Consider the following 22642-nt stretch of genomic DNA (forward strand, 5'->3'; position numbering starts at 1 on the left):
TTATTTCAGATCCATAAATACGTAACAGGTAATATGGAGACATATTCAATATGCAATTAACTTTTATATTTTGAACACATTTTTAGAACATTTTTCTGTCAAATAATTTTTGCTAGCTGCATTAGCTCTGTTTTAAATGAAAAAATATTACCATTTCAGAAACATATACAATGAAGCACAAACAAGTTAAGATTCTATATCAAGTTTTTTAACATTAACAATTGACTTTGACGCTCCTTATCTCCTCAATTGTTAACTTGAACTAAAATAAGACAATTTGATTTATTTTCTTCTTAACAATTGGTGACTTCTGCAAGCACTTTTCGGGAACACCCCGTATAAAAATGATGTTTTATAATAATAATATATTTTAAGAATATTATTATATAATTTTTTATACAATAATGATACAGAAATAAAAGGCCCAATTTATATACTAATTTTACAATTATAATTATTACTTGTGTATAAATTCGATTAATGTTTTTAATCAAATTTAATTGATTGAACATTACTTTTAATGTGTTTGAATAATGGTAACGAAACGAAAACTCCAATTTGGGTTTATTTTTAGTTGCATCTGTTGAGATAAGTATTTAAATTTATACATAATTAGAAAACAATAAAAATTATTATATATATATATATATATATATATATATATATATATATATATATATATATTAATCCATATTTTGTATTTATAATAAAAATAAAATAAATTTAAATTTAAAGTTTGTATATTTTTATATAGATTTATGTTTTAAAAACTTATTTAACATTGAAAATGAATTTTATAATGTTTATTTATTTTTTTTATTTTTAAAATAGTCTTTTTATTCGAAAAATTGGTGATGTACACACCTTTTGGGGACACCCCATAAAATAAATTACATATTAATGTTTTATAATTAATATATTTTAAGAAAATTGTTCTATTACTTTTAATGTGTTTGAATAATGATAACGAAACAAAAATTCCAATTTTGCATCTGTTGAGATAAGTGTTTAAATTTATACATACAATTATAATTAAGAAAACAATAAATATTATTATTGCATAATTATTATAAAATTAGCATTTTGCAGTATTTGTTAAGAATTAATGGTAAAATATTTATTATTTGTGAATAAATTGATTTAATTGTTATAATCAATTTTAATTTAAAATATTTTTTAATTATATTATTTTAAAATCTTATTTTCACATCGAAAATGACTTTTACAACGTTTATCTATTTTTTTTATTATTTTTAAAACAGATTTATTTAGATTTTATATCTCAAGAATTGGTGATGAACATCCATATAGACATTTTGTCCCCCGTATAAAAATTTGGTAATGTTTTATAATTAATATATTCTAAAAATATTACTATATTATGTTTAATATGTTTGAATAATGGTAACGACAATTTGTATATAAAATTATAATTAACAAAACAATAAAAATTATTGGTATATAATTATTAAAAAAATAGTATATTGCAATGTCTGTAAAAGATAAAAAATTATCATTTGTTGATTAATTGTTTAAATTTTTTATAATCAATTTAAATTTAAAATAAATTTTACTTATAATAAAAATAAAGTAAATCTATATTTAAATTAATAATTCGTATATTTCTATATAGACTTATATTTTAAAATCTTAATTTAATATTGAAAATTAGTTTTATAAAATTTAATGATTTTTTTTTAATTTAAAATAGATTATTTAGAATGTTATCTCAAGAATTGGTGATATAGTTCTCTACACACCTTTTGGGGACACCCTGTATAAAAATATACTAATGTTTTATAATTAATATATTCGAAGAAGTTTATTATATTATTTTCAGTGTGTTTGAATAATAGTAACGAAACAAAAATTCCAATTATATTTATATCTATTTTATTAGTTTAGTCTTTTTCTTAGTATTTAAATTTGTATATAAAATTATAATTAACAAAACAATAAAAATTATTAAAAAATTAATATATTGCAGTGACTGTAAAGAAATAATGGTAAAATATTTATTATTTGTGGATAAATTGATTTAATTTTTTATAATTAATTTTATTTTAAAATACCCTTTAATTATAATAAAAATAAAATAAATATATATTCTTATATAGATCTATATTTTAAAATCTTAATTTAACATTGGAAATGAGTTTTATAATGTTTTATTTTTAAAATAGATTATTTAAATTATTTAAATTTGTATTTATAATTATAATTAAGAAAATAATAAAAATTATTATTTTTATAGTTATAAAATTAGTATATTGAAATGACTGTAAAGAATTAATGTAAAAATAGTTTGTATTTATAATAAACATAAATTATATCTATATTTTAAAATCTTAATTTAACATTGAAAACGAGTTTTATAATGTTATTTTTCTTATATTTAATTTTTATCTCAAGAATTGGTGTTGGACTTCTGTACAGACCTTTTGGTACACCCCGTGTAAAAGTTTACTAATATTTTATAATTAATATATTCTGAGAATATTACTATATTATTTTTAATAATTTTAGGTTAAAATTTCGAATGTTTTTACACAGATGTATATTTTAAAACATTAATTTAGTTTTTGTTTTTTTTTTAATTAGATTTTTTATCTGAAAATTTTATGACAGACTTCTGTACAGATCTTTCGGTGACACCGAATGATTTATCATTGTTGTTAAAAACGATTTTTGTAATGTTTAATATATTTTATTTTTAAAAAAGATTATTTAAATATTTTCACTTCACTTCACAAAATATTTGTTTTTATTTTTAAATTTATTTTAATTTTAAAATATTTTATTTTAATACAAGACTAAATATAAAATAAAACAGATTTTTGCAAAAAAAAATATTTTATTTATTAATTTTTTTTTTTAATTTTCTTAATTTTATAATAAAAACACAGTCTAAACAAAATTAGGGGGCAACTGGAAGGTGGGCGCCCTGCGGTTGGAAACCGTTGTCGTCGGCCACATAGGTTATAATCAATTTTAATTTAAAATATTTTTTAATTATATTATTTTAAAATCTTATTTTCACATCGAAAATGACTTTTACAACGTTTATCTATTTTTTTTTATTATTTTTAAAAATGATTTATTTAGATTTTATATCTCAAGAATTGGTGATGAACTTCCATATAGACATTTTGTCCCCCGTATAAAAATTTGGTAATGTTTTATAATTAATATATTCTAAAAATATTACTATATTATGTTTAATATGTTTGATTAATGGTAACGACAATTTGTATATAAAATTATAATTAATTTTTATCTCAAGAATTGGTGTTAGACTTCTGTACAGACCTTTTGGTACACCCCGTATAAAAGTTTACTAATATTTTATAATTAATATATTCTGAGAATATTACTATATTATTTTTAATAATTTTAGGTTAAAATTTCGAATGTTTTTTCACAAACATTAATTTAGTTTTTGTTTTTTTTTTTTAATTAGATTTTTTATCTGAAAATTTTATGACTTCTGTACAGATCTTTCGGTAACACCGAATGATTTATCATTCATGTTGTTAAAATCGATTTTTGTAATGTTTAATATATTTTATTTTTAAAAAATATTATTTAAATATTTTCACTTCACTTCACAAAATATTTGTTTTTATTTTTAAATTTATTTTAATTTTAAAATATTTTATTTTAATAAAAGACTAAATATAAAATAAAACAGATTTTTACAAAAAAATATTTTATTTATTAATTTTTTTTTAAATTTTCTTAATTTTATAATAAAAACACAGTCTAAACAAAATTAGGGGGCAACTGGAAGGTGGGCGCCCTGCGGTTGGAAACCGTTGTCGTCGGCCACATAGGTGACCTCGTAGGTTACGCCATCAGGACCAATGTACCTGTAGGATCCACGAACAGCAATAGACTCGTTCTCAGTCCCGGCGTTTATCAACTGTCCTTGCTCTTGAGCGGAAATTCCATTGCTAGTTTCGTATCTAAACAAATCCTCAAATTAATGTCAACTTATCTAACCGGAATATTCAGAAACTTACGCCCAATTGAAGCCGTCAACTCCGATGTTGTCGAGCTCGTTCCTCAGGATGGTGGCGTCTTTGTCCAACCCCTGTGGAGCGCAAACCACTACGGCGACCAAAGCACTGAAGACGATTACCTGAAAGCAATAAAATCCTAAGTGTGGCACTCACTGTTCACCGCACATTCACTAAATATTCCAGTATTGTAATGGTACTAACGGCTTTCATGTTGGTTTGTTAGATGAGCGATGTATTTTGACAAGTTTATTGCCTGCGAGTGCTTATATAGTCGTACTGCCCGAATAAGATGCTCTTACTCCCCCCTTTCTTTGCTTCTTCATCAAATTACCGAATATCGTTCCTATATGGCAACTTTCTTCCTCTGATGATTTATGGCAGAAGAATTATTTAAAAATGACTTAACAATGGACCAAATTTATTCATTCATAGTTTCCTTAACTGTTAAAAACGACGAGGATATAAATATTTATTTTGACTGCAAAAGTGAAATTTACAACTTCGAGTGTTTGTTGAGTGTGTTGATATTACGTCTAAAGTGAATGAGAAGATTAATGATCACAAATTAGTTGATTATTAATTTATTATTGAAACTTTTTAATTTAAGGTAAATCTTTATTTTTACATATTAATATTCAATAATATATTAAAGAAATTATATATTTTATTATATAAAAAAAAGAATTTTATGAAGATTGATATCAATTGCTTCATACAATAATTCTGATGATGGATATTTTATACGACTTTAATTCTTCTAATCATTTTTGCGAAACAAATACCTTGAGTGAAAAGACACTTTCAAAGTGTGTTAACTGGTTAAAATCGGACAAAGTCGAATTAATTAAGAAAATATTTATCTTCCTCATATAATAATTGATTAGATAACCTTTTCAACAATTCCCGAATATCAATTAAAAAATATAAACACAAGAAGAGCAACATATAATTAAATTATGTCAGAATAAATTAACATGTAACCTAAAAAAACATTTGATAAGCACATTTTCGAGACAATGGCTCGAATCTAATCACAATTGAATTACTACGTCACATTATGTAACGCATCGTTGCATTAAAGTTATCAGTTTATTACGGGCATGAAAAATCCTTAGGGTAAAGTGACTGTTGACATAATTTTGAACGATCACTGTACTCAAACTTTCTCCCGAATGATAAGTAATTGTTAAATGAACGATTCACGATGGCATCGAGTGGATCGTGTATTTTTTTATTGTAACGATCATAAATGTTAGATAAACAATGATTGACAAGATAATGAAAAATTTTGACGAAATTTTTCGAATTTCAGCTAATGAACAAGTCTTATTGCAAAATACGCACGTGACATTTGCGTTTGCGGGTTACGTTGGATTAGTTTTAATGTCAGCAAAAGTCTAGTCATCATATGTACGATGACTTGGATTAAGCAAGAACAACAATTGAATGGATCTAATAAACCAAAGATAAATAAAAGTTAACAAAACAATTATATTTTATATAAAAGCATATAAATAAAATTAAAAAAATTATAATTTAAAATTGTAAACAATTTTAAAAGTTCTGTCTTAATGGATTCAGAACTGTTTAAAGAAAAATTAATTAATTAGTCATATACAAAACTCTTTAGGAAGTTTAAACCACTCTTAATTATATATAGAAATGTTGAAGAAATTTCACAGCAAACATTATTTTACACACAAACGTTGATGAAGATTGTTATCCCTTCGATTGTAAACAATACTGTTTAACACTTTACACAAAAATATTGAGTTTATAAATCCTTTAATTCAAAACTGTTTAGATCATTTTTAGAACACAGATATATCCAGTCTAAAACACTTTTATACAGAACTGATAAAAACAATCAAAATTTCATATAAAAAAGATTGATAAAAGTTTACGACAACAAAATTATATAAATATATAAAGTATTATTGATTATTGGATGTATTATTTAGAAAGCTTTGCAATATTGTTAATCTCATAAAAAAATATTAGGAAACTATACTGACTATATACTGAAAACCTTATACAGTAATCGTAATTTTATACAAATTTTTATAGCAATGTGAAGATTTGCAGCTCTTATTAACAATTGTACAAAAAACTGTTTAGGAAGATTTGTAACTATCTTAATTCTATACAAAAGTATTGAGAAAGTTTTATAAACCTCTTAATTAATATACAAATCTTTTTGGGAAGTTTTTAAAACCTTAATATTATACAGACACATTGAGGACGTTTTAAAACACTATTGAAAACGTTTCACAGTAATCGTCATTTTTTACAAATGTTTATAGCAATGTGATGATTTGCAGCTCTTATTAGCAATTATACAAAAAACTGTTTAGGAAGATTTGTAACTATACCAATTCTATACAAAAGTATTGAGAAAGTTTTATAAACCTCTTAATTAATATACAAGTCTTTTTGGGAAGTTTTTCAAAGCTTAATATTGTACAGATATATTGAGGAAGCTTTAAAACGTTCTGTTGATAACGTTTTACAGTAATCGTAATTTTATACAAATTTTTATAACAATGTGAAGATTTGTAGCTCTTATTAGCAATTATACAAAAAACTGTTTAGGAAGATTTGTAACTATCCTAATTCTATACAAAAGTATTGAGAAAGTTTTATAAACCTCTTAATTAATATTCAAATCTTTTTGGGAAGTTTTTAAAACCTTAATATTATACAGACACATTGAGGACGTTTTAAAACACTTTATTGAAAACGTTTTACAGTAATCGTAATTTTATACAAATTTTTATAGCAATGTGAAGATTTGTAGCTCTTATTAGCAATTATACAAAAAACTGTATAGGAGGATTTGTAACTGTCCTAATTCTATACAAAAGTATTGAGAAAGTTTTATAAACCTCTTAATTAATATACAAATCTTTTTGGGAAGTTTTTCAAAGCTTAATATTGTACAGATATATTGAGGAAGCTTTAAAACGTTCTGTTGATAACGTTTTACAGTAATCGTAATTTTATACAAATTTTTATAGCAATGTGAAAATTTGCAGCAATTGTACAAAAAACTGTTTAGGAAGATTTGTAACTATCTTAATTCTATACAAAAGTATTGAGAAAGTTTTATAAACCTCTCAATTAATATACAAATCTTTTTAGGAAGTTTTTAAAACCTTAATATTATACAGACACATTGAGGACGTTTTAAAACACTTTATTGAAAACGTTTTACAGTAATCGTAATTTTATACAAATTTTTATAGCAATGTGAAGATTTGTAGCTCTTATTAGCAATTATACAAAAAACTGTTTAGGAAGATTTGTAACTATCCTAATTCTATACAAAAGTATTGAGAAAGTTTTATAAACCTCTCAATTAATATACAAATCTTTTTGGGAAGTTTTTAAAACCTTAATATTATACAGACACATTGAGGACGTTTTAAAACACTATTGAAAACGTTTTACAGTAATCGTAATTTTATACAAATGTTTATAGCAATGTGATGATTTGCAGCTCTTATTAGCAATTATACAAAAAACTGTTTAGGAAGATTTGTAACTATCCCAATTCTATACAAAAGTATTGAGAAAGTTTTATAAACCTCTTAATTAATATATAAATCTTTTTGGGAAGTTTTTCAAAGCTTAATATTGTACAGATATATTGAGGAAGCTTTAAAACGTTCTGTTGATAACGTTTTACAGTAATCGTAATTTTATACAAATTTTTATAACAATGTGAAGATTTGTAGCTCTTATTAGCAATTATACAAAAAACTGTTTAGGAAGATTTGTAACTATCCTAATTCTATACAAAAGTATTGAGAAAGTTTTATAAACCTCTTAATTAATATGCAAATCTTTTTGGGAAGTTTTTAAAACCTTAATATTATACAGACACATTGAGGACGTTTTAAAACACTTTATTGAAAACGTTTTACAGTAATCGTAATTTTATACAAATTTTTATAGCAATGTGAAGATTTGTAGCTCTTATTAGCAATTATACAAAAAACTGTATAGGAGGATTTGTAACTGTCCTAATTCTATACAAAAGTATTGAGAAAGTTTTATAAACCTCTTAATTAATATACAAATCTTTTTGGGAAGTTTTTCAAAGCTTAATATTGTACAGATATATTGAGGAAGCTTTAAAACGTTCTGTTGATAACGTTTTACAGTAATCGTAATTTTATACAAATTTTTATAGCAATGTGAAAATTTGCAGCAATTGTACAAAAAACTGTTTAGGAAGATTTGTAACTATCTTAATTCTATACAAAAGTATTGAGAAAGTTTTATAAACCTCTCAATTAATATACAAATCTTTTTAGGAAGTTTTTAAAACCTTAATATTATACAGACACATTGAGGACGTTTTAAAACACTTTATTGAAAACGTTTTACAGTAATCGTAATTTTATACAAATTTTTATAGCAATGTGAAGATTTGTAGCTCTTATTAGCAATTATACAAAAAACTGTTTAGGAAGATTTGTAACTATCCTAATTCTATACAAAAGTATTGAGAAAGTTTTATAAACCTCTCAATTAATATACAAATCTTTTTGGGAAGTTTTTAAAACCTTAATATTATACAGACACATTGAGGACGTTTTAAAACACTATTGAAAACGTTTTACAGTAATCGTAATTTTATACAAATGTTTATAGCAATGTGATGATTTGCAGCTCTTATTAGCAATTATACAAAAAACTGTTTAGGAAGATTTGTAACTATCCCAATTCTATACAAAAGTATTGAGAAAGTTTTATAAACCTCTTAATTAATATACAAATCTTTTTGGGAAGTTTTTCAAAGCTTAATATTGTACAGATATATTGAGGAAGCTTTAAAACGTTCTGTTGATAACGTTTTACAGTAATCGTAATTTTATACAATTGTTTATAGCAATGTGATGATTTGCAGCTACTCAATTATACAAAAAACTGTTTACGAAGATTTGTAACTATCCTAATTCTATACAAAAGTATTGAGAAAGTTTTATAAACCTCTCAATTAATATACAAATCTTTTGGGAAGTTTTTCAAAGCTTAATATTATACAGATATATTGAGGAAGTTTTAAAACATTCTGTTGATAACGTTTTACAGTAACAGTAATTTTATACAAAAAAAATTATGAAGATTTAGAACTTCTTCTACTCAAAAAATGTTTAGAACATTTTACAACCACCTAATTATATGAATATACAGGAAGCTTTACAACAAATGATGAATATTTACAAATCTGTCAATTATATATAATATTGTTAAAAACATTTTACGATCATTTAATTATTCAAATATTTAAGATTTTTTACATCAATCTTACTTAATTACACAATTATTGAAAAAGATTTTAGAAAAGTTTCTAACAACCCTCTAAATATTTTATATAAATATGGTTGAATATTGAAAACATTTTAAGCATGTACAATTTTAATTACATACATAATTAATAGGAAGTTTAAAACTGTTTAAATTATACTCAGAACTGTTCTGGAAATCAAAGATTTTCTAAATTAGACATAAAACTGATTATGGTGTTACACAATTATTCCAAGCACCAAACAGCCAAAAATTAATTGTTTATATACCGCCGAAAAAGTCATGTCCCACTATGCAATTACCATAAAAAAGAACCTTCGTCAACGCCATGTAATTTCTTCGTTTCATCGGTCATCATCTCTAAAATATAACCTTTCGTCGCGCGTCAATTATCCCATTAAATGACTACTCGCATTTTTTTACATAATTCGTACATGACGGCACGTTTTTGACATACATAGACTAGTAAATATATCGACGATTTAATGATTGATGGGCGATCTTGATGACTTTCCTGCGAAACGCCTACGCAACATTGCTATATGATCAGCGATAATAGTTCTAGTTGGCACAATAGAATGATACGACGTGAAAAGAATATGCGAGACCATTATACTGCTATAAATGGTAATTAATTACATAGCTGGTTAAGGAATTCCACTTATTCTGAAACGCGTGGCATTATTGTGATATACAAACTTAATTTACAAGGATTCATTTGCAATTTTAATTCATATCTTTAATAGTCTTGCATCACATCAAATAATTTAAGTATTTTATAAATAATTAAGGGGTATTTTATACAATTATTATTATTATTATTATTATTTGGATGCTATATACCTATATAAATCCAACTGATTTTAATTGATAGGATTTAGGACAATTTCACGCTTACACACAAGAAAAAATAATTATTTTAATTCAAAATATATAGTTAATTATATTACATAATTGGTTAAGGAATTCCACTTATTCTGAAACGCGTGGCATTATTGTGATATATAAACTTTATGTACAAGGATTTTTTGCAATTTTAATTAATATCTTTAATTGTCTTGCCTCACGGCAAATAATTTAAGTATATTATAAATAATCGAAGATTATTTCATTAAATTATCGATATTTAATAGATAAATTCAATTGATTTTAATTGAGAGGGGCAATTGTTAAAATAATTTTTTTAAATTGTCGATGCTACGTCGATAAATGCAATCGACTTTAATTGACAGGAATAATTGTAAAGACATATAACAATAAAAACAATATATATTCATTGTTTTTCTATTGAATTAATTTTTTTACGATATATCGATAACCAATTTTAATTGATTCTAATTTTTAAAGTATTAAGTTTGAACACAAGAAAAACTAGTTATTTTGATCCAAAATTCATAATTATTATTATTATATAGCTCATTAAGGAATTACACTTAGTCTGAAATGTATGTCATTATTGTGAAATACAAACTTAATTTACGAGAATTCATTTACAATTTTAATTATTATCTTTAAACATTATGCATCATATCCAATAATTTAAGTATATTATAAATAATCGAAGATTATTTTATTAAATTATCCATGCTACATTGATAAATTAAATCGATTTTAATTGATAGAAACAATTGTTAAAATATATAACATTAAAAACAATATATTTTGATTGTTATTTTATTGAATTAATTTTTTTGTATGTTACATCGATAAATTCAATCGATTTTAATTGACAGGAATAATTAAGAAAACATATAACATTATGTATAATCATCAATCAACACAATGTATAATCATTGTTATTTTATTGAATTAATTTTTTTCTTTACTATATCGATAATATTCAATCAATTCTAATTGATAGGAATATTTTTTTAAGCATAGATTGAGTTAGAACAATTTCAATCCTAAATACACGACAAATTAATTATTCTAATCAAAAATATGTAGTTATTATTATTGTTATTATTATATAAGTAGTTAAGGAATTACACTCATTTTGAAATGTGTAGCCTTATTGTGATATATAAGGATTCATTTACAACTTTAATTAAAATCTTTAATTATTTAGCATCACGTCAAATAATTTAAGTATATTAAAAACAATTAAAGGTTGTTTTATTAAATTAATTTTTTTGTATGCTATATCGATAAATTCAATCGATTTTAATTGACAGGAATAATTATGAAAGCATATAAAATTATGAAAACAGTCTATATTCATTGTTATTTTATTGAATTATTTTTTTTTCTATGGTATATCGATAATACTCTATCAATTCTAATTGATAGTAATAATTTTCAAAACATATAAAATTATAAGAACAATGTACATTCATTTAGGACAATTTCAAGCTTAAACACACGAAAAATTAATTATTTTAATCAAAAATATGTAGTTATTATTATTATTATTGTTATTATTATATAGGTAGTTAAAGAATTACACTTATTCTGATATGTGTGGCCTTATTGTGATATACAAACTTAATTTACAAGGATTCATTTACAACTTTAATTAAAATCTTTAATTATTTAACATCACGTCAAATAATTTAAGCATATTAAAAACAATTAAAGGTTGTTTTATTAAATTATTTTTTTTTGTATGCTATGTCGATAAATTCAATCGATTTTATTTGACAGGAATAATTATGAAAGCATATAAAATTATGAAAACAGTCTATATTCATTGTTATTTTATTGAATTATTTTTTTGTCTATGGTATATCGATAATAGTCTATCAATTCAAATTGATAGTAATAATTTTCAAAACATATAAAATTGTAAGAACAATGTACATTCATTTAGGGCAATTTCAAGCTAAACACACGAAAATTTAATTATTTTAATCAAAAATTTGTAGTTATTATTATTATTGTTATTATTATATAGGTAGTTAAAGAATTACACTTATTCTGTAATATAAAATTGTAAGAACAATGTACATTCATTTAGGGCAATTTCAAGCTAAACACACGAAAATTTAATTATTTTAATCAAAAATATGTAGTTATTATTATTATTGTTATTATTATATAGGTAGTTAAGAAATTACACTTATTCTGAAATGTGTGGCCTTATTGTGATAGACAAACTTAATTTACAAGGATTCATTTAAAACTTTATTAAATTATTTATTGAATTATTTTTTTCTTCTGTTATATCGATAATATTCTATCATTCTAATTGACAATAATAATTTTCAAAACATATAAAATTATAAGCACAATGTACATTCATTTAGGACAATTTCAAGCATATTTTAATTGATAGGAATAATTGTTAATTTATTAAATTATTGATGCTACATCGATAAATGCAATCGATTTTAATTAACAGAAACATATAACATTAAAAACCACTTTGATTGCTATTTTACTGATTTTTTTGTAAGCAATACCGATAAATTGAAACAATTTTAAATGATAGAAATAATTTTTAAAACATATAAAATTATGAGAAATTATTCATTTAAGACATTTACAAGCTGAAAAATTAATTATTTTAATCCAAAAATATACTTATTATGAATTTATATAATGATATTTAAGAATGTGTTATGTATGTAATCAATATTCTCCTGAAGAGTAGAAAACAAAGTTGGAAGTACAATAAATAAGCAATAAAACGTATACAGAATTAAACTATAAATCGATTTACACACTGCATAATGTGATAAGCACTTAGCATCGCTTAAACATCCATTTATCTCAATTCCCATCAGAAACTGTGACTGTTTCGCTCTAAACTAAATGCTAAAACAATAAAGATCACCATAAAAGGAGAAAAAACTGAAATTGATGCTTCACAACATGATTAATATCTGCATCGTCTGAACGACCTTCCTTGGGGCTCGGTTAAAGTTTCTGACATTCTGATTCCTGAAAAATCGGAAATACTTCAATTACCAGCTGTCTTTTAATCACGACGTCACACCTTTACGCTCGACCGGAGACTGTACTTAAACGAATTTGTTTCGAAATGCACCGTCAATAAAACCCAAAAGAAAAACCTCTTAACCAAACTAATCGAGTGGTGAAATTCGTGGGACACACCCTGCAAGTTGTTAATCGGTAATTCCTTACCCTTGACAACTCTCGCTCGTCCCATCTTTTGTGAGCCACCGCGGACGCATTGTTCAACGGGAACGGATGAATAATTGGGATGAGACACGAAAATGCACGTGGAAACTTTCACCGTGAAATATTCGCGAAACTGCAAACGGATCGCGCGACCAAATTAAGCAATAAATATATTGAAATGGCGGTCACTGTGTGGTTTATAATTGATGGTGGTTAATAAATTACATCGAAAGTTTTCGGACGCGATAATTTAGCAGCAAGTTTTGAAATTATTTGACAGCCCACCAGTCAGTTAATGATCTATTAAAATACTTAATTGTACATTGTACTCATTGACATTTACAAACTTTAAGTCGATCGCAGACAACGGCTTATTATGTGTATTAAGATTTCATGATGGAAAGGTCACAATAACGGATGAGCGTTTGAATTTATCGATTTTTTCCAACCCTTCGATTATAGATCCTGGTTTATTGACATTTAAACAACGTCCTGTTCCAAATCTCGTAAATCGTGAGGATCTAGGCTCCTGTATTCATTTTGGCAGTCGTTAAAAATGCGGAGGCCTTCAACTGTCACGAAGATTCAGTTTCCCAGCCTTCTGGGATAATTTAATATGGCATTTCCGTGTAAATTAAAAGTTTATGTTTTTTATGCTCAATACGACATGTTTATGTGACAATGGGTTAAAAAAATGTATAACGTTAGCTAAGATGGTTTGTTTGCTCCGCGTTTTATGATACATCTTTTATGGTTGGGAGTATGTGACATTGAATTTTGGAGGCATGAACATTGCTTCTTTATTGTTTGTTTTTAGCACGATTAAATGTGATTTCTGTGTAGAAAATTATGTGCGACACTGGTTGTAGATGGATGGTAACCTTTGCGAAAATGGGATGCACAATGGTAAATTGCGTATAGGATGGGTGTTCAGTGGCGGGCGGCGTGATGGTGCATGCGATGGTAAATGGTAAATGTCGATGCGCCGATGGGCCGAAAGGGAGGGTATAAATTACAACGGACGGGTGGTAGAATGCTCAGTGTCCGTCGTTTGGTGCTTATGTAATTTGTTCTGATATTTTTACGGGAAAATATGAGAGTGGTAAGTCGAATTAATTTATATATATATATATATATATATATATATATATATATATATATATTATTCTTCAGTCTTTATTTATTATAATAAATATATACAATATGTGAAAAGGAATTTATATTTAGTTGGAGAGATTATTATATCGAATATTTTTTAATTGTTTATTGAAAATCTTTATGAACTTGAATGAGAATTTGATATTTTATTATATATAAATGTAAAAAATTGTCAAGGTCATCATATACCACTTGAAGTTGAACTTTAAACTTCAATAACGAGTCAACTTAATGAAAAATCATATCACACCTTTTTTGAAAATCGTTCAATTCCCAATAAGAATATGTATTGAAAGTACATCAGAAATAAAGATAATTCTGACAATTTTAGCCCGATACGACCAAATATAACCACAGCAGAATTTTTTGAAATTTGAAAAATGTCAATTTTTTAGTCATTTTCAAAAATTTGTATCTTAGTATCTATATAACTTAGAGATTTCGTTCGAAAGGCATTATTCTCTGTGAATCATCTACTTTCAAGACGAAAATATATATTAGCGTTAAATTTATTTCTGGCTTAGCTGCAAGCTTCCAACTAAACTACTGCATTAGTAAAATTATACCTGTTTCCAAAATGCTCTCAAATCTACAACTTCCAAAGTATAGTGTTAAATTACTGTTGACATTTTTTGTGGTGGTGTATTCTGTTAATATCTGCCCATTTTTTTTAATTCTTTCGATTTCTTTATTATCCAAAGCCATTTGATTTTTCAAAATATTGAGATGGCTGTAAGTCTCTTTTAGAAACTTCGATTTGCTTCAAATTTTCGGGGAAGTTAGTCTATTATGTTCCCAATAAGCCGTGAAAATTTCAACTATGATATCGATCTTGGATCCGAGTTATAAAATTTCAAACATCTAGAAAATTGTGTGTAAAATAATTTTTTATTTGTCTAATAAATTATTTGCCTATTTTCCAGTCAGAAATCTGTACCTGATTTAAATATTTTATGGTACTGTTTTTTACACCTGTTAATGACAAAACCTTACAAGTGAGAGTGACTTCTTTCGAAAAAGAGTATTAAGTGGTTCAACTAAATTTATAAACAAAAATATTCCAAAATCACTAGCAACATTTTTGTATTTTCATTGTAAAGCTGAAATACAAAATACAATAAATTTAAGTTTAAGTTGCTATATTCATTAACATTCAACTGAATAACATACGTTGAAATGATAAACGTTAATAAATTGCTTGAAGATTTCAATACAATTTTCGAAATGTTTGAAGCTCGAAACCATATTTGAAATTTTCAGACCTTATTGGGGATATAATGGACTAACTTCTCCAAAAATTTAAAGCAAATCGAAATTCCAGAAAAAAAGTTATAGCCGTCTAAAAATAGTGATTTTTGAAAAAATCTATCGACTTTGGATGGCCTTATAATAATAAAATCGAGACAATTAAGGAAAAAATGGGCAGATATCAAAAGAACACACCCCCACAAAATATCAGCAATTATTTATATACTTTTGAAACTGTAAATTTGAGAGCATTTTCAAAATGGGAAACATTTGGCTCATGCAATCGTTTAGTTGGAAGCTTACAACTAAGCCAAAAATGAATTTAACACAAATATCTACTTTTGTCTTGAAAATAGAGGGTTTACAGAGAAGAATGCCGTTTAAACGGAATCTCTAAGTTATACAGAAGCTGAGATACAAATTTTTAAAAATTGACTTTTTTCAAGTTTCAAAAAATTCTCCAGTGGCCACATTTTATTCGAATGGGGCTCAAATTTTCAGAATCATCTTTAATTTTTATGTACTTCTAAAGAAAAAATCGGCGTCCACTCTTTCGTCGAAATGTAATGGATCTGCCCATATACATATATTAAACTGGGGTGTTTGCGAATTTCTTTGCTCCCACGAGCTTAAGTAGTTCCAAACTGATACAAAAAATCCCTGAAAATTTAAACACTTAATGTTAACTCAAAGATTTCAAGAAAAGTTTCTTATGAAAATAAAATGGGTTTTTTAGAATTTTGTTATTCAGGGATAAATAAATTAAAAATATTTTATACAGAATTGAACACTCTATAAAAAAATCTCTTATGATTTTTTGTTAAGTTAATTGCTTCAAAAGTCGAATTTTTTTATAATATTCAATATTATCAAATATATTTATAATATAAACATTTGTGTTTTAAAATATACAAATTTTTTGTTAGATATTCAATCCAAAATGTCTCGAAAATTACATGCTGTTTATTTTATAAATATAAATAAAATATTCATGAATATACTTAATAACAAACAAACTTAAACAAATAATTTAAAACAGATTTCATTTTCAGTATAGTTAAATATGTTTTATGATGGAAGAACTAATAACCAGCATATTGACCCCCGTTTAAAAAATGGTGGATGCGCCATACATATTTTAAAATAAACAAATTAAGCAATCTAATACAAATTTTACTACTTTGTTATAAATAATTATGAGTCATTATTTTTATTTTACTTCAATATAAAATTAATTCATAATATAATTGCTTTGAACTTTGGCACGATTTTCTAACTAAACACATTTCTAAAACCCATAAAAATTTCGCAGTGATTGACACGCACACGAAATCGCGAGTTGCATTAAATAATTACAGTTATAATGAATGTCAACACTCGATTACTCAACAATTGATGCTAAGATTATACATATTTCTGTTGCACTATCACCATTGAGTTTATGAACACACAAATATTAAATTGACGAATCACCTGAAAGTTACCTTGAACTTTAACCTGCAGTTTGACAATTGCACATTTTAAAAATGTTTTCTGCAGTAAAATGTGAAGAAGAAACGTCGGTCATAAAATTAATTAAAAATTAGGGGATGTCACAAATCGGTAATAAAACAACCATAAAACTAATTTTATATGATGGTTTAAATGAAATAATACGAGGAAGATGTTTAGTATTAGTTTTACGCAATGATTTGTATGGATCCGTTTTCCTCGATTACAATGAACGTAGAACCATTAACTGTTGACCTATGACAAATTTTACTTCACGACTTCAACTGTTTTGCAGATAATTGCAGTTGCAACTTTGATAGCTGTATCAGTTGCTGCTCCTCAGGGAGGACCAGACAAAGATGCGGTCGTAACAAGATACGAAAGTGATAATATTGGTGTCGATGGATATAACTATGCGTAAGTATTTTAAAAAAATAATCCCGTCCACTATTTACGGAAATTCCATAATTTAAAAGGTGAAAGTGAAAAATTAATTGACGTTAGACGATGGTAAAAATGAATCAATTTTCTACATAATTTTATCGCCAGAAGTTTTAAAATTTATTGTCACTATTAAGCATTCAATGTTACAAGTGTTTGTATAAATGTTAGAATTTATGTGCATGTTATTTAATGTTTAATGTAGTTGTAACACACAATTTGAATGTAAAGTGTGGAGACGATGACATCACATTTAATCTCGCCTTTATATGAATAGACAATAATTTGTCAAATTTATTTTTATATTATAAAAGGAAACACAAAACATTATTTTTTTAAGTATTTAAACATCTATTAAATGTAAATGGTGCTTCCCTTACTGTAGTAATCCTCTAATATATCGAATCGAGGTCACTCATACGATAACAACAGTTTTCTCCTGTAGCTGAGGATTAACCTCATGACCCGTCCTATGATATAACCGGTCCATGCGCAGGAGTCTGTATCACCGTGAAGCGTCATTAGACAATTACGAAATCCGCCAGAATTAATAATCCACCAGAACTGAGTGCCATTTATGCAAATTGGAGACACGTTCTTTAATCTTTTTTCCCCTTATTAGATAACCCAGGAAGAATACGTATTTTAACAAAAGATATCCCTGTTTCAGTTACGAAACCAGCAATGGTATATCCGGACAGGAACAAGGAACGTTGAACAACGCGGGCAGCGAAAACGAAGCCATAGCAGTAAGGGGGTCGTACTCGTTCACAGGACCTGACGGTGTCACTTACACGATTACGTATGTGGCAGACGAGAATGGTTTCCAACCGGAAGGGGCTCATTTGCCTAAATCTCGTTAATTTTTTTTATTAGGATGAATAGTATTTATACTGTGCACTAGAACTGACGCAATTTTTGACGTGGTTCAATTTATGCTGTAAATACACTTGAAAATAAAATATATTTTTATATGAAATTGATTTATTTCTTCCACTCAAACTTAAAATAGTTAAAAAGTTACATTTTACTCTTAATTATTATGAATAATAATATAAATCATATAAATTTTGAATTATCATGTAATAAAATAATTTAATTTAGAAAATATCTACTTAATTTTAAAAGTATCCTTTTTCTAGAGCCTCTAACTTTCAAATCACAAGAGCTCCATCTAACGTCGTAAAGTTTATCTAAAGAAATTAAAGAAAGTATTCTGTTAAATTTAACTTTCAATTCTGTGTTCATGTAAACAGAGTTGCCTATTGACAAATTTTAATCTCAGCAACTCAGAATTTAAGTACCTCCAAATCACCCATACCTTCACTTACTATTAAATAACTACTATTTATCTATTTATTTGTTTATTTATTAATAAATTGACAAATCATTATTTGTTAGCATAAGATCAAGCAGTTTAAGTATTATTATTATTTATCTGAGAAAGTTGTTGTGAATTTTTGTTGTTTTAAAGATTACGTAATGTAATACTTTAATAATGCCAGTGGAGGAACAACTTAAATTCGTCTGAAATCTGCATCCGACTCAGTCTTCAATATGAAGTGCATCAGTATTCTGATCAGCGTGTTTTGTCTCTATGAATATTCAAAATGCGCACCTTTAGAACCAATTAATAAAATTTTGGTTCAGAAATTTGAAAACAATATAGATAATTACAAATTCCAGTAAGTTTTTTATTAAATCTTATATTATATTCATAACTTAAACAAAATTTTAATTTTTTTTTTAGGTATTACATTGATGATGGACAACAAAGAGAAGAAAGTGGAGTGCTTCAAAATGCGGGATCGGACAACGAAAATCTTGAAGTTCAAGGCGTGTTTTCTTACAATCTCGATGATGGAAGGTTGTCAATTTAATGTTTTCAAAAATGGCCGGACTAAATAATCAGTTTTAGGTTGTATAAAGTAATCTACACGGCAGGAGCAGATGGGTTTAGACCGAAAATTGAAATCGGATTTCCACCTGCTGGAGCTCCAATTCCATCATCTGCAATAGCAACTCTCACTGGGGGTATTGGATAATTATTATTGGAACTGCTTTTTATAATCATTTTTATACTAAATTTTAGTTGTAAGTTGAACTTTATAAATATATAATTTTATTTTATCTAAATGTTTAATGAAATTTTTACACAAAACCCACAAATATACAATAATACGATTTGTTACTATCTGATTAAGGCCCCCATACATTTTTCTTTAATTAAGAAACCTAATTTTCTACTTTTTCTTGCATTCACATGATAATATTAAATATTACGTTATAAATTAATTTAACAATGACCTTAAATATACAACAAAAACTGACTAGACTGGAATGAATTCAGTAGCTAATATGAAGTTTTTATTTGAGTATCTTCTTCATATAAATACGTGACTTGTGCACCTTTGGAGCCCTGTATCAAAATATATATTCAAAAATATAAACAATTATAAATTTAAAAAACTATTTAATATTTTATGGCAGTGGGTCATTGATGAATTGATATCAATGAGCCATTAATGTACCATCAAGGTTAGCAAGTTTTTTGGATAATAAGGTTCATGTTTGAAACTTTTTACTAAATAATCAACAATAAAAAACAATTATAATGATGATGAATACCAAAAAAAAAAAAAACAAAATGGTTTCTCTCTAAAAAGTGGGAACTGACAAAGAAAATCTTGAAATTCAAGGAAGAAGTTTTCTTATAATGTCAATGATGGGAGGTCAGCAATTTAATGATTTGAAACAAATTAGTTTTAGGTTTTATAAATAAATATATACGACGGGAATGAATTTCATCACCTACAATAGAGTTAAGTAAGTTTCGGAGTACTGTCTTTGGATGCCTTTTGTTTACATTTTGAACATTCACAAAAAGAAACTAATGCTTTTTGCTACATAATATATAGGGATTAAACTGTTTTAACATATTATTTCGTTCCTATTATTTATAACGAAAACATATTATATTTATTTCTGAATAACTAATTCAAGGATTATTAGTGGAAGAACAACTTAAATTTGCCTAAAATCTACGTTGATTTCAGTCGTCATTATGAAGTGCATCTGTTTTCTGATAAGTGTGTTTTGTTTGTATGGATATGTAAAATCCGCATCTTTAGAACCAGTTAATAAAATATTAGCTCAGGAATTTGAAAGCAATGTAAATAATTACAAATTTAGGTAAGTTTTAAAATAAATAATCATCAAAGAAAATATAATTGATGCTTTTTTAGCTATTACACTGACGATGGACAACGAAGAGAAGAAAGTGCTGTGCTCCATAAATCGGGACCAGACGTCGAAAATCTTGAAGTTCAAGGCGTGTTTTCATACAATCTCGATGATGGAAGGTTTGTAATTTAATGTTTCCAAAAAAAAAAATAGTCTAAATTGTTTGTTTTAGGGTTTATATAGTAACATATACGGCGGGAGTGAATGGATTTAGACCGAAAATTGATATAACTGAAAGGCAACCTAGACCACCAGCCTTATTTAGGATCTCTGATAATGTAATCACTAGTCTCACTGGCGGCAATTTTGGATAATTGTTATCTGCGTTTTATAATTATTTTTAAATTAAATTCTCCTTGTAAGTTCAGCATTTTAATATATAATTTGGTGTAAACATTTAGTATTTGTGACATTAACATATAGGATATAACTAAATGATTGATTCACAGACTGTACCACTTATAGACTAGGAGTGTAGTATTTTATTATGTTGTTTTCGTATTGTAGTAAAGTTTACTCAAAATATTTTCTTAGTAGTAGTGGAGGAACAACTTATATGCGCCTGAAATCTGCATTGTCTTCAGTAATTATTATGAAGTGCATATATTGTGTGTGTTTTGTTTGTATGGATATGTAAAATGCGCATCTTTACAGCCAATTAGCAAAATATTGCATCAGGAATTTGAAAACAATCTTGATAGTTACAAATTCAGGTAAGTTTTTTAGTAAATCATCATCACAGGAACCATAATTTGATTTTTTTTAGCTATATCACCGATGACGGACAACGCAGAGAAGAAAGTGGTGTGCTCCAAAAGGCAGGACCAGACGTCGAAAATCTTGAAGTTCAAGGCGTGTTTTCATACAAACTCGATGATGGAAGGTTTGTAAATTAATGTTTAAAAAAAAAATAGTCTAAATAGTCAATTTTAGGGTTAATATAGTAACATATACGTCGGGAGTGAATGGATTTAGACCAAAAATTGACATAAATGGAAGGCACACAGGTTCAATTAACTTTGGAGTACCAAGAACGACTGAAAGGCAACCAGGTCAAATAACCTCAGCAGTCTTTGCACAACCCTCATTTGGCTTTGGACAATCAGCTAAAAGTGGAATGATTGAATCAGATTTACCCTCAATTAGCTCTGAAGAACCAATTATAAGTGAGATCAGTACCGCTCTGTACAAAACTCTTGGCAAATGATTGTGCTTTTTATAAATATTTTTGAACTGAATTCTATTTGTAAGATGAATATAATATATATAATATAGAATTTTGTCTAAATGTTTACTAAAAATAATTATATTTCTATTATTGATACAGAAATATGAAAAAATAAAGAGATTAATTAATTCTACTTAATATTCTTGAAAAATACTTTATGTTCTTGAATAATTTCAAAGAATAATCAGTTATATATTTCAATGTAGATATATGGTCTTCAGCATAAAAAATAATGTTTCTTTTATTTGTTTTTGTTGTTGTTTAACTTTAAATAAATTCCTAAATAAAGGACAAAATATATCAGAAATAAGTTTGTCAATTTGGGTTACACACCTGAAATATTATTCACCAAACAAGGATATATCAAGTTGTCCCTGATGCTGCTTAAAAACGAATAAAAAGTGACCACGAC

The 22642-nt window shown here is 26.0% G+C and overlaps 4 protein-coding genes across 4 annotated transcripts; 3 read left to right on the forward strand and 1 right to left on the reverse strand.

The window, feature by feature from the left end:
- Positions 1 to 3698: 3698 nt before the first annotated feature.
- LOC109604652 (flexible cuticle protein 12-like) lies at positions 3699 to 4261 on the reverse strand. Its single transcript, XM_020021179.2, has 3 exons — positions 4224 to 4261; positions 4023 to 4141; positions 3699 to 3965 (listed from the first exon to the last, which is right to left on the reverse strand). The coding sequence occupies exons 1-3, from the start codon at positions 4230 to 4232 to the stop codon at positions 3773 to 3775; spliced, it is 321 nt and encodes a 106-aa protein (XP_019876738.1). The 5' UTR covers positions 4233 to 4261; the 3' UTR covers positions 3699 to 3772.
- Positions 4262 to 14505: 10244 nt separating this feature from the next.
- Positions 14506 to 18716, forward strand: LOC109604641 (flexible cuticle protein 12-like). The gene is made up of 3 exons (XM_049966157.1): positions 14506 to 14523; positions 17614 to 17735; positions 18430 to 18716. Exons 1-3 carry the CDS (start codon positions 14515 to 14517, stop codon positions 18620 to 18622), a joined length of 324 nt encoding a protein of 107 aa, XP_049822114.1. The 5' UTR covers positions 14506 to 14514; the 3' UTR covers positions 18623 to 18716.
- A 565-nt stretch (positions 18717 to 19281) lies between these two features.
- On the forward strand, positions 19282 to 19889 carry LOC109604644 (endocuticle structural glycoprotein ABD-5-like). Its single transcript, XM_049966156.1, has 3 exons — positions 19282 to 19444; positions 19510 to 19626; positions 19678 to 19889. Exons 1-3 carry the CDS (start codon positions 19317 to 19319, stop codon positions 19802 to 19804), a joined length of 372 nt encoding a protein of 123 aa, XP_049822113.1. The 5' UTR covers positions 19282 to 19316; the 3' UTR covers positions 19805 to 19889.
- A 934-nt stretch (positions 19890 to 20823) lies between these two features.
- On the forward strand, positions 20824 to 22279 carry LOC126265330 (uncharacterized). The gene is made up of 3 exons (XM_049966391.1): positions 20824 to 20951; positions 21005 to 21121; positions 21936 to 22279. The coding sequence occupies exons 1-3, from the start codon at positions 20824 to 20826 to the stop codon at positions 22207 to 22209; spliced, it is 519 nt and encodes a 172-aa protein (XP_049822348.1). The 3' UTR covers positions 22210 to 22279.
- The last annotated feature ends 363 nt before the right edge of the window (positions 22280 to 22642 follow it).

This window comes from Aethina tumida, chromosome 4 (assembly GCF_024364675.1).
Source record: "Aethina tumida isolate Nest 87 chromosome 4, icAetTumi1.1, whole genome shotgun sequence".
In the NCBI taxonomy this organism is placed as follows: Eukaryota; Metazoa; Arthropoda; class Insecta; order Coleoptera; family Nitidulidae; genus Aethina; species Aethina tumida.